This window comes from Pseudogymnoascus destructans, assembly GCF_001641265.1.
Source record: "Pseudogymnoascus destructans isolate 20631-21 unplaced genomic scaffold scaffold_19, whole genome shotgun sequence".
Taxonomy (NCBI): Eukaryota; Fungi; Ascomycota; class Leotiomycetes; order Thelebolales; family Thelebolaceae; genus Pseudogymnoascus; species Pseudogymnoascus destructans.
Genome location: NW_020167538.1, coordinates 115,563 through 129,030, shown reverse-complemented (window position 1 = coordinate 129,030; position 13,468 = coordinate 115,563). Strand labels below are relative to the sequence as shown.

The 13,468-nt window shown below is 51.4% G+C and overlaps 1 protein-coding gene across 1 annotated transcript; it reads left to right on the top strand.

The window, feature by feature from the left end:
• Window positions 1-843: 843 nt before the first annotated feature.
• VC83_06640 (uncharacterized protein) lies at window positions 844-7,319 on the top strand. The gene is made up of 3 exons (XM_024470234.1): window positions 844-1,426; window positions 1,560-6,823; window positions 6,918-7,319. Exons 1-3 carry the CDS (start codon window positions 1,134-1,136, stop codon window positions 6,947-6,949), a joined length of 5,589 nt encoding a protein of 1,862 aa, XP_024321761.1. The 5' UTR covers window positions 844-1,133; the 3' UTR covers window positions 6,950-7,319.
• The last annotated feature ends 6,149 nt before the right edge of the window (window positions 7,320-13,468 follow it).

Sequence of the window (13,468 nt, the reverse complement as noted above, 5' to 3'; positions counted from 1 at the left end):
TAGTAGGAGTAGGAGTAGTAGTAGGAGTAGTAGGAGTAGTAGGAGTAGTAGGAGTAGTAGGAGTAGTAGGAGTAGGAGTAGAAGGAATAAAAGGTATTACTAATCAAAGAGAGAATACGGATAGTGTTACGGATGCAGTTGTGTGGAATCAGGTACAGGGGAGGGAGGGAGGTAGAGAGTACGGGATTGACGACTAAAGGTACATGTGCGGAAGTACACTATGCTACAGTACTTGTATGGAGGGTGGAGTGGACGGTGGTTGCTAGAGTGGACGCTGGAGTAGCGCTGGAGTAGCGCTGGAGTAGCGCTGGAGTAGACGCTGGAGTGGACGGTGGACGCTGGAGTAGACGCTGGAGTGGACGGTGGACGCTGGAGTAGACGCTGGAGTGGACGGTGACGCTGTAGCGGCAGTGCCAAAAATAGCCATTCGTAGGTGCCTTTGCTCCCCCCTAAGATTACCCATGTCTTAGGTAAGACATGTCTCGCCAGCATACCCGCACGCACCCGCACGCACCCGCACGCACCCGCACGCTCAACCCAGATGCAGCTGGTTGTCTTTTAGATATCCCTATACGAGTAACAGGAGGGAGAGACAGCCAGCCTCTCCTCTACAGAAAGTATACATATACGATATGTATACATATAGTATGTATATGTATATATATAGTATGTATATGTATATACTATGTATATGTATATACTATGTATATGCATGCTATACTGTACTATACATACCTACTATACTATACATATCTATGTATAGTATACATATCTATGTATACTATACATACCCACCACTACACTACTGTCCTGTCCAACCACCACCTCCCTCCCCCCTCCCATCAACAACCTCAACAACATCAACAACCTCATCCTTCCCTTTCAACAATCCCTCACAGCCTCCTCGGCCTCCTCATGTCTCCCTCTCCTCCCTTCTGACGCACCCCCGACCCTTTTCCTCTTGAGCCTTCGCTCGTCTCGCTCTCTCCCGACATACACACTCGCTTTTCTGCTTGGGCATTTGAATTTACCTCCCACCACAACCCTCGTAACAACAACCACAACCACAACCCTACAATCCTCCCACCTCACCACTCCCCCACTGGGCCACGCTCACCGCTCCCACAACCGCCATGGCCCAACCCATCGGCCTCGCCGCCCACTCGCAATCCTCCCTCCCCTCTCTCCCCGCGCACCTCCAGTCCGACACTCACCTCACCGCCCACCTCGCCAGCAGGTTCCACGTCTCGCTCCCGACCGCGCAGCTGAGCAGCCATGCCTTGCTGAGCCTGAATACGTATGCGGGGAGCACGAAGGGGCCCGGGGGGGGGAGGGAGGGGAGCGCGATGGCGGGCGCGGAGGATGTGGCCGAGAGGGCCTATTTGAGGTTGGGTGCTAGGTCGGAGAATCAGGCGGTGGTGTTTTTGTAGGTGGTTCTTTTTTTTTGTTTTTTTTTTTTTTGGGGGGGGGGGGGGGGGAGGTTTGCTGCGGGTGGGATTGTTGGGCATGGGAGGCACGGGGGAGGATGGGGATGTTTGGCTAACCTTCTGTCTATCTAGGGGTGAATCGGGATCAGGAAAGACAACCCTACGCTCACATCTCCTCTCCGCCGTTCTGGCGAAATCGGCCACCCCGCTCTCTCAGAAACTCTCACTCGCCGCATACGTCTTCGACACCCTGACCACTACAAAAACAGCCACCACCCCCACCGCCTCCAAAGCAGGCCTCTTCTTCGAGCTTCAGTACGAAACCGCTGGCGCCACGAACCCCAGCCTGATCGGTGGGAAACTGCTCGACCATCGCCTGGAACGCACTCGCGTCGCTGCGGTACCGACGGGAGAGCGCAGCTTCCACGTCCTATACTACCTCCTCGCTGGCACGAGCGGCGCCGAGAAAGCACACCTGGGTCTTGATGGGAGCCACGGCGGCGTGTTCGAGGCCAACAAGGGCGCGCAGAAGCGATGGAGATACCTCGGACATCCCACACAGCTCAAGGCGGGGATCAATGATGCGGAGGGCTTCACGCTGTTCAAGACCGCCCTGCGCAAGCTCGAGTTCCCCCGCAGCGTCATCGCGGAGGTCTGTCAAGTCCTCGCAGCTATCCTCCACATCGGCCAGCTCGAGTTCGAGACCGCGGATGAAACGGCCGCCACCGCCGACGACAGCGGTGGCTACTCCCACGAGGGCGGGCACAGCTCCACCGTCGTCAAGAACAAAGATACCCTCGCCATCATCGCTGCGTTCCTGCAAGTAAGCGCTGCCGACCTGCAGACCACGTTGGGGTATAAGACGAAGATCCTGAGCCGCGAGCGGGTTACTATCATGCTCGATCCCAAGGGTGCGAGGGAGAATGCGGATGAGTTGGCGAGGATGCTGTATTCGCTGCTCGTGGCGCTGTTGATTGAGAATATCAACCAGCGGCTGTGTGCGGTGGAGGAGGCCGTCACGAATACCATCTCCATCGTTGATTTCCCGGGCTTCGCGCAGCAGTCCTCGTCGAACTCACATCTGGACCAGCTCCTCAACAACGCCGCGGCCGAATCGCTGTATAACTTCTCCCTCCACAACTTCTTTGAGCGCAGGGCTGAGATCCTGGAGAACGAAGAAGTCAACGTCGCAGCGACGTCTTACTTCGATAACTCGGACGCCGTCACGGGACTCCTCAAGCCAGGCAACGGCCTCCTCAGCATCCTCGACGACCAGACCCGCAAGAACCGCACCGACATCCAACTCCTCGAGAGTCTGCGCCGCCGCTTCGAGGGCAAGAACCCCGCCATCTCGGTCGGTAGCGCGACGGCCAAGCTTCCCGGATCCAACTTCGCCAGCCTCAACACCGCGGCGTCGTTCACAGTCAAGCATTTCGCGGGCGAGGTCGAGTACCCCGTCGCGGGCCTCGTGGAGGCGAACGGCGAGATCATCTCGGGTGATCTGATGAACCTTATTAGTTCTACTAAGAGCGATTTCGTCGGCCAGCTCTTTGGCCAGGAGGCCCTCCAGACGGTCGTTCACCCCCAGGAGAAGACGACCATCATGCAGGCCCAGGTGTCCTCCAAACCCCTCCGCAAGCCCAGCGTCATGGGCAAGGCCCGCACCCCGAAACTGACCATGAAATTCGGCGCCGAGGACGACGACGACGCCGCTGCTGACGAAGGCGGCGACGGTGCCGAGAAAGCGAAACCCACCAAGGGCGGAAGGAAGAGCCGCAACGACAAGGACCAAGCGCAGCAGGGCGCCGCAGCGCAATTCCTAAGCTCCATCGACAATGTAACCAAATCCCTCTCCGCCCCCAACACAAACGCCTACTTCGTCATGTGTCTCAAGCCCAACGACCGCCGCATCGCCAACCAATTCGACAGCAAGTGCGTGCGCACCCAGCTCCAGACCTTCGGCATCGCCGAGATAAGCCAGCGCCTCCGCAACGCGGATTTCAGCATCTTCCTCCCGTTCGGCGAGTTCGTCGCCCTCGCGGAGTCGGAGCAGATCCTCATCGGGAGCGAGAAGGAGAAGGTCGAGATGGTGGTTGATGCGAGGAGGTGGCCGAGTAATGAGGCTTTGGTGGGTAGCACGGGCATCTTCCTCAGCGAGCGCTGTTGGCTCTCCATCGCGAATCTGAGAGAGAGTCTCGGCGGGCGCTACGTCAACAGCGATGATGGCGTTGACGGCCTCTCCCCCGGCGACCCACACGGCAGCTACAGCAATTCGCGCGAAGGCCTTCCCCTGATCTCCGGCCGCGGCGCGTCGCCCGCAGGCTACTTCGGCGCGTCGGACACCCGCTCCGAGGCCGCGGTGAGCGTGTTCGGCAGGGGCGATATGTTCCGCGACATGGACACGCTGCAGCAGATGGCGGAGCGCGGGAACGAGAAGACGATGGTGGAGGTGGAGGAGGTGAAGACGAGCGGGAGCCGCAGGCGCTGGGTCTTCTTCGTGTACCTCCTCACGTGGTTCATTCCGGATTTCCTGATCCGTTGGGTTGGGCGGATGAAGCGCAAGGATGTGAGGATGGCGTGGAGGGAGAAGCTGGCGATTAACTTTATGATTTGGTTTAGTTGTCTGTTTGTCGTCTTCTTCATCGTTGTTTTTCCGATGCTCATTTGTCCGCGCCAACACGTCTTTAGTCCGTCGGAATTGACGTCGTATAATGGCAAACCTGGCAGTCCCGGCGCGCTTGTTGCGATCAGGGGTATGGTATTCGACCTCAACTCCTTCGCCACGCGCCACATCCCCGAGCTCGTGGACTCGAAACACGTCCTCGCCTACGCCGGCCTCGACGCCACCTCTCTCTTCCCCGTCCAAGTCTCCGCCCTGTGCGAAGGCAAAGACGGGCCCATCGACGGCTCGGTGCAGCTAGACTTCACGCCTACCAACATCACGGGCTCGGCAAATCAGATCGGCGCGGCTGATCCGAATAGACAGTACCACGATTTCCGCCTCTTCACCGACGACCCGCGCCCCAACTGGCTGGCGCAGCAGATCCGTATGCTGCGATCCGGGTACCTCAAGGGGAACCTCGGGTATACCTCCAAGTACGTTGCGACGCTGGGGCAGAAACAGCAGATTGGCATCTTGAACGGGCGCATCTACGATTTCACAAAGTACCTGCAGGGCGGCCAGAAGCTGGAGCAGATCGGGAGTAACCCCCTGCCGACGGACCAGGCGGCCGCGAAGAAGTTCATGGAGCCACTGGTGGTGAGTCTGTTTCAGAGCCGCTCGGGGACGGATGTGTCGAAGGAGTGGGAGGCGCTTGCGCTGAGTGCGGAGCTGAGGGCGAGGATGCTGTTGTGTATGAATAATTTGTTTTATGTGGGGGATTTGGATACGAGGAACTCGGTCAAGTGCCAGTTTGCGGCGTATCTGATTCTTGCTATTACGATTATCCTGTGCAGTGTCATCGTCTTCAAGTTCCTGGCTGCGCTGCAGTTTGGCACGAAGAATATCCCGGAGAACTTGGACAAGTTCATCATTTGCCAGGTCCCGGCGTATACGGAGGATGAGGAGTCCCTGCGCCGTGCCATCGACTCGGTAGCCCGCATGAAGTATGATGACAAGAGGAAACTCCTCGTCATCGTCTGCGACGGCATGATCATCGGCCAAGGAAACGACAAGCCCACCCCCCGCATTGTCCTCGACATCCTCGGCGTCGACGAGACCGTCGACCCCGAACCCCTCTCCTTCGAGTCCCTCGGCGAAGGCGCCAAGCAGCACAACATGGGAAAATGCTACTCCGGCCTCTACGAAGTCCAAGGCCACATCGTGCCCTTCCTCGTGCTCGTCAAGATCGGCAAGCCCTCCGAGGTCTCCCGGCCCGGTAACAGAGGAAAGCGCGATTCCCAGATGCTGATGATGCGTTTCCTTAACCGCGTACACTATAACGCTCCCATGAACCCGCTCGAGCTGGAGATGTACCACCAGATCCGCAATATCATCGGCGTCAACCCGACTTTCTACGAATTCATGCTCCAGATCGATGCTGATACCGTCGTCGCCCCCGACTCGGGTAGCCGCATGGTCTCCGCCTTCCTCGACGACACGCGCCTCATCGGCGTCTGCGGCGAGACGGCCATCGCGAACGCAAAGGCGACATTCATCACTATGATCCAGGTCTACGAGTACTACATCTCCCACAACCTCTCCAAGGCCTTCGAGTCCCTCTTCGGCAGCGTCACATGTCTCCCCGGCTGCTTCACCATGTACCGCATCCGCGCGGCCGACTCCGGGAAGCCGCTCTTCGTGTCCCGCGAGGTTATTGAAGCATACGCTAATATCCGCGTCGACACGCTGCACATGAAGAACCTCCTCCATCTGGGAGAAGACAGATACCTAACCACCCTCCTGCTGAAATACCACTCCAAGTACAAGACAAAATACATCTTCGACGCTCACGCCTGGACCGTCGCCCCGGACGACTGGAAGATCTTCCTCTCCCAACGCCGTCGCTGGATCAACTCCACCGTCCACAACCTCCTCGAACTCGCCCCGATGAACGAACTCTGCGGTTTCTGCTGCTTCAGCATGCGCTTCGTCGTGTTCATCGACCTCCTCTCCACCGTCGTCCAACCCGTCACACTAGCCTACATCGCCTACCTAATCTACATGGTCGTCTCCAACCCCGACGTCATCCCCATCACCGCCTTCATCCTCCTCGGCGCCATCTACGGCCTACAAGCCATCATCTTCATCCTCCGCCGCAAATGGGAGATGATCGGCTGGATGATCCTCTACATTGCCGCCATCCCCGTCTTCTCCTTCGCGCTCCCGCTTTACAGCTTCTGGCACATGGACGATTTCTCGTGGGGTAATACCCGTGTTGTTACTGGGGAGAAGGGGAGGAAGGTGGTCATTACTGATGAGGGGGTTTTCGATCCGAGTGCGATTCCGAAGAAGAGGTGGGAGGAGTATCAGGCGGAGTTGTGGGATGCGCAGACCGTCCGAGATGACCGCTCGGAGGTCTCGGGATACAGTTACGCAACGAAGAGCTTCCACCCCTACGGTGCTCCCGCTTCGGAATTCGGCGCCATGCCACCCAGCCGTCCCATGTCCGCCGCCGGCGGCGCCACCGCAGCCGGTCAATTCGGGAGCGCTAACCCCTACCGCGCCAGTATGGCCGGCATGGGGGGAGATGGGAGAATGTCCACATACGGAGGAGGTGGGGAGGTGGAGATGGCTGACCTCGCGGGGCTGCCGAGCGATGACGCGCTGTTGGCGGAGATTAGGGATGTGCTTGCTACGAGCGATTTGATGAGTGTTAGTAAGAAGAGTGTTAAGGCGGAGTTGGAGAGGAGGTTTGGGGTTGGGTTGGAGGCGAGGAGGGCGTATATTAATAGTGGTATGTTTGTCCCTTTCCCTTGTTTCTGGTGCCCCTTTTTTTATGGGAGTGTCCGGGTGTGGTCTTGTTGAGCAGTTGCTGATTTCTTTGATAGCTACTGAGGCGCTGTTGTCGAGTCAGCTTTGAGAACCTCGCGCGCCGATTCGGGTGTGATAGAGAGGAGGAAGCGGAGGGACGCATTCTAACGCGACGAAAACGGCTTTCTTCAACCCCCCTCTAACCTTATTTTGTGGAATAACTACGTACGCTATTTCGTTGTAATTTTTCCAGTTATTTTTGCTCTATTGCTTTTGTTTGTGTTTGGGGGGGGGTAAAGGGAAATGGATTTTGCGTGCATTCTTTTTTTTGGAAAAGGGGAGGTGGGAGCTGGTGATTTCTGTGCGGATTTGATTTGATTTGATTTTTTTAATACTGTGGCGGAAGTGGACGAGGGGGAAGAGGGGAAAGGGAAAGGGGGGGGGGGTGTATCTATGTATGTACAGTATAAACTATGAAGATGTCGAAGAGTTTGAAGATTGAATTAAGGGGGTGATAGTTTGTGATTTAAATGCCATGAAGGTCGCGAGGATGTGTCAGATGCTAACATGTAATGAAGATTGCGTATCGCCGCCCACTGAGAGAGCCGAAAAGTGTACCATGAGATCTGGATCTGTAGGTGCCGCGTCCCCTACCGGCATTGGATCCCCCCTAACTTCATCATCACTGTCGTCGTCTGCGAATTTCCTCCTCGGAACAACGGCACCTGGGGGGCTCAATGTGCAAATATCAGCTGTATAGGACAGGTTTCCCAATGATGCACACTGCGGGAATCCAGAACCGTGCCAGCCGGTGGGACTCGGTTACGTAGTAGTGGAGGCGGTCCCCCCCAGCCACGCACGGCAGACGATGGGCCATCGATCCGCCATATCGGTTGCCGTCAAGCTCCGGAATCCGAAAACCGACGTTTTCGGATTCCGGAGCTTGACGGTATCGATTCGGTAAACCTCGTGCTGCAAACCACGGGGCGCGTGTGTTATTTAGTCGCCCAAATCGATGGGCCTAGCAGTGTGTTAAATAGTATTATAAAATATTTATATGGTAAAAATTAAACTATAAATAACTACTTGATAAGAATAGCTTTAAGTCTGACAGCTTTCTCTATAAGCATTTGAAGTGTTGTAGGGCATTCTTCTTTGCTGAGTTCATACTTAGTAGAGCTCTTGAGCCCTTGGTAGTAAGTGAAGACTAAGGCTTCTTCATTCCAAGTCAAGTGAGAAGTGATTCTCCTAAATTCTGTTGTATACTGAGCAGCAGAGGTCTTTTGACATAGCTTCTGTAGCTCTCTTTCTGCTGTAGCAGTTTCGTTGATGTCTCCAAAGGTCCTGGTAAGTTCCTCTTGAAACTGGTCATAAGAGGTAATCAAAGGTGTAGTGGTATTTTGGTTGTTGCCACTAAGTCTTCTAAGATATGGCTCAAAGAAGTTGAATGCAGATCCACGGAGGTAGCTGGCAGCGAAATAGATCTTCTGAATGTCTGAGGTGAACTGATGAGGCCTGAGGGTGAAGTAGATGTCCAGTTGCAGAAGAAATCCCTTCAACTTCCTCCTGTCTCCATGGTATAAATCTGGAGTTTGCACTTTAGGAAGTGCACCTGGGATACTCGAAATAGCCAGAGGAGCTGTGGGAAGCTCTGTATGATGTGTCTGAGTTGAAGATTGTGTTGCTGAAGTGTTGGCTTGAAAGGTGTTTTCCAAATTCTCAAGTTTGTTTGCTATAGTTTGTATAAAGGCAAACAGTTGTTGCATCTGCTGTTCAGCAGTAGTTGACAGGGTTAGAAAATCAATTATAATCATGATTATGTAGTCGTAATCATAATCATGATTAACGTGGTTTATCAGTACATCGGACATATCAGTACCTCGGACACTTTTCATTGGCATTCTACTTTGAATATCAATAAATCAACCATAACATATTAAATTAACTATAACTAAGCGGAATCAGATGAACTAGACATATCTATAGCTTCTTGACAAGTTCGCGCATTATGACCAGCTTTTCCACAGATCCCACAGCATCGCCTAGACGGTTGCCCCTCCTTGCGACTACCCCCAACCGCACGTACGTCGCATCGTACCTGCTCATCCACATCCTTCTGTGCGATAATAGCCTGTGCATCCTCTACTATAAGTGCACCTCCTTCACAGACACGAGCCTTTTTAGCCCTGCGGCGTTTGCTAAGGGCTTCGTTGGCTGCTCGAAGGTGTAATGGTGGGTGCACCAGATGTGAGAATCTAGCCACCCAAGGAAGGGATGAATTTACTAAGACAACACACTGTCTTAGAAAACAGAGCCAAAGGGTCGTAGCTTAGACTATTCCACAACGCAGCAATCAGGTGTGTGATGTAGTGAAGTGGTTCAGACAAGTTGCAACAAATGTTGAGTCTGGGAACTCAGGGGTAAGTCAGAGGTTAACACCTCACTGACTTTTCAGAAACAAGGAGTAACAAGATGAATGCTTGGAAGCTTGGAAAAGACGTGGAAGTATGTGATAGTCGATTTACTGTATTGTCTGCTTGCCCTTTCTTAAGGAAAGGGCAATCCTATTTATGCTAAAGGAGTGTAGTTCTCTCATTTTCCAAGACTTTCCATGACTTACCAGGCTTGGTAACTGTAGTCGACGTAAGAGAATCCCATAGAACCATCTCTTAGGTTTGTAGCCTATAGGAAGTAAAAGGAGGTCCAAGGTCAGAGTACCCCTATAGACAAATTATGTCATAGACAAATTATGTCATAACTTAACCAATCTTGTGGGTAACTAAAGAGCGATGACATGTAATGAATCATAGAGGTTCGTAGGAGCTTTTAGAGCTATCGTTCATGCTCCTAGGCCTCTAGTTGGTAGAGATATGTCATGTGGTAGTATGAGTGATGTCATGTAATGAATCATAGAGGGTTGTAGAGATATGCTATGTGGTAATATTGGCCCAGTAACTAAGGAGCGATGACGTGTAATGAATCATAGATGGTTGTAGCAATCGTTGAGTAGTATTGCTCTTGTTGTTGGTGTGATAAGCCAAAATATGTATAGTGACTTGTAGGTTTGAGGAGGAGATTTCCAAGTTTGCTCTTGAGTTTGATAGCAAACTGAGTGCAACGAATGTCAGTATGACAGAAGGGTACGTACCTCAGCAGACAGAAGGGTGTTCTCATGTGCTAGTCGCTCTGTACCCTTTGCCAATGCAATAACTGTCCCGAAGAGTGGAGTTGGCGAGCTTCCTTGGTGACGGGCAATTCGATTTCGAACGAGGGTTGTTTGTGAAAGAGCTTCAGTTGGGTTGGAAGGGGTCTGGGAGACCCAAGGGTTGGTGTTGGCAGTAGAGGGTCTAGAGGGAGTTGGAGTCCGTAACCTCACGTCAAGCTTTGAAAGCACTGCTTGCGGGTCGAAATGCACTAAGCCAGCTCCGCGGAACCCGGACTGGGCGTTTTGGGCTGTCATGGATTCCAGATATGCTGCTCTAAAGGCGAGAAAGAACTCGACCTTGGTAATGTGGTTGATATGAGCCTTAATGAAGGTCTCAATCTGCTGACCATATGCCCACTTCAACACACTAAAGCACCCGACATCAAGTGGCTGAGTTAAATGAGACGAGTGGGGAGGTAGTCCAAGAGTTATAATGTTGTGTGCCTTGCAGTACTCTTGGAACTCGGCCGATTCATGACTCTCGTGCCCGTCTAACACCAGCATTCGATATGGACCCCTTGCACGAACAGCAGTATGTTTGTCGAAGTGTTTCAACCATTCTAGACCCGTCTCATTGTTTGTCCATCCATTGCTTGTCGGTTTAACAACCCAGTTGTGTGGAAGGCCGCCATCTGTATACCAATTTGCAAGATGATTCTTGCCTTTAACTACCAAAAATGGAGGAATACTCCAGCCGTCACTGTTGATACAAGCAATTGCTGTAGCCCATTCCCGATTCCCTGGCTGAACTGCCTTACCTCTGCCAAGTCGATCTGCAGGGGTAACAACCATTGCAGGGCAAATCACACCCATCATAAACCCAGTTTCGTCAAAGTTATAGAAGTCGCAGTCCAAAACACCATATTTTGCCCTCATATTTTCCACTAGTCGAAACCACGTGCCAATTAGTTCAGGATCTTCGCACAAGGCCCTTTGGAAGTCGTAAACGCGATTAAAATGCGTCTTTAATTCTGGACGTCGTTGTACAAATCGGTGGGCCCAGAGCTTCCCGACGCGCCTCCCTCCACGTGATTCGAGTATAAAATTTGCCATATCTTCTACACCAGCAAGCCGGGGTGCAAATCCTCTTGAATCCATATCAAGTATATTCTGAATAACCACCTCCTCTTCTAGTATAGTTAATTTCATCATTGCAGGCCGGCGTTCGTAGACAGTAGTTCGGCCGTTCATTCTGTCGCAGAGTGTAGAATGAGGTACTTCATAGAGCTTAGCAGCCTTCCGACGACTTAGATTTTTTGATGTTCGGATAGCCTCGATAGCTAGAATGATTTTTGCTTCTTGGGTAATCACTGACATAATAAAAGGTGAAAAAAACGCGTTGTGAAGTTAGAGGGTAGGAAATTCGGGAAAAGTGTCCGAGGTACTGATATGTCCGACGTACTGATAAACCACGTTATATGGAAAAATAAAAAAATTGGACATTCTACAAGTAATTATATTACTCATTATAGGAGTCATCATAAACATATTCCTACAAATAAGAAACAGGAACAAAGCTTAGAAGAAAGTAAGATTATTTAAATATCTTTATTTTAATAATAACTAATGTAACCATAGGTTCTAGTCAGGCTTCATTTTCACAGCAAAGTTCTATAAGAACATTTACTACAGATACTAGAAAACGAAGCTATTCTAGTATTTTTTCAGAGAAGGAATTAAAGAGAAAGATTATTAATTTTATGATTTCTAATAACCTTTCTATTAATTCTACTACAAGTAACGTGCATGTATAACGAAAGTGCCAAACAAGCGAAAGTGCCAAAATCATGCGGTGACCAACCCCCCCAACTAAATGTTAAATTCCTCCACAACAAAACATGCGCCATAAAAATGATGAAAGCAAATTAGTGCTAGCTATCCAAGCTATGCAAAGCGACCCAAATTTGCGCCTTCGAGTTGCAGCTAGGATCTATTCTGTAGACCACCGCAAGCTACGTCACCGTTTACAAGGTGTACCTTCACGACGCGATATCCAAGCCAACTTACGGAAATTAAGTAACCTAGAGGAATCAGTTCTTGTTCAGTATATACTTGACTTAGCTGCTAAAGGGTTCCCTCCTCAGTTGTCTATTGTTGAAGATATGGCAAATCGACTACTTGCAACATGCGTCGGGTCACGTTGGGCTTCAAACTTTGTTAAGCGCCATGTAGAGCTCCGGACACGCTTCCAGCGAAAATATGACTACCAGAGGGCTAAGTGCGAAGATCCAGAAGTCATTCGTGGCTGGTTTGAGCTTGTATGGAACACAATTCTAAAGTATGGCATCAACAATGCAGATATCTACAACTTTGATGAGACTGGGTTTATGATGGGCGTCATCTCAAGCGCAATGGTAGTAACGAGCTCAGATGGGCAGGCAAAGGCAAAAAAGGTGCAGCCTGGCAATCGGGAATGGGTTACAGTAATCCAAGGCGTTAGTTCTCAAGGTTGGACAGTGCCGCCATTTGTCATTGTGGCAGGTAAAAACCACCTTGCATCTTGGTATGAGAATAGCGGATTTCCAGCAGATTGGGTAATCGCTGTTACTGCAAATGGCTGGACTACAAACGAGAGAGGTATGGATTGGATTCAGCATTTTGAGAAGCACACAAAGCCCCGGAGTGTTGGTGGTTATCGCTTGTTAGTCCTTGATGGTCATGAGAGCCACCACTCAGACAAGTTTGAGGAGTACTGCAAAGAACACAACATTATTACGCTTTGTATGCCTGCTCACTCTTCCCATATACTCCAACCACTTGATGTTGGCTGTTTTGGCCCATTAAAGAGAGCTTACGGTCGGCAAATTGAAGATATGATGCGGGCTCATATTATTCACATTACTAAGGATGACTTCTTTCCTGCCTTCCACGCTGCATTTAACATTGCAATGACAGAAAGCAATATTCAGGGAGGGTTCCGAGGTGCTGGGCTTCTTCCATTTAGCCCTGAGAGTGTAATATCTACACTTGACCTTAGGTTTAAGACGCCAACACCTCCAACCTCTCGCCCAAACACCGCTCAACCATGGGTTTCTCAGACACCAAATAACCCAACTGAAGCTGTATCACAGTCTATTTTCATTAAAAACCGAATTGCGCATTATCAAAATAGCTCTCCAACCTCAATCTATGCAGCTGTTGACCAGTTTACAAAGGGTGCATCGCAAATAATGCATCAATTAGCATTGTTAAAAGCAGAGAACCAAAACCTGCGACAGGCAAATGAAGTGCTAAGCAAGCGCCGGAGAGCTAAAAAAACCATGACTACAGCAAGGAGGATCACTTAGTCAACAGGTAGCACAGGAGCTACAGGACGAGAGGGACGTTGTGCAGCAAGTAGAGCAAGAAATAAGGGCAAGTAGTGGTCGGAAGCCAAGGGAAGAAACCCATGCACGTCGCTGTGGCAAGTGTGGTGAGACTGGA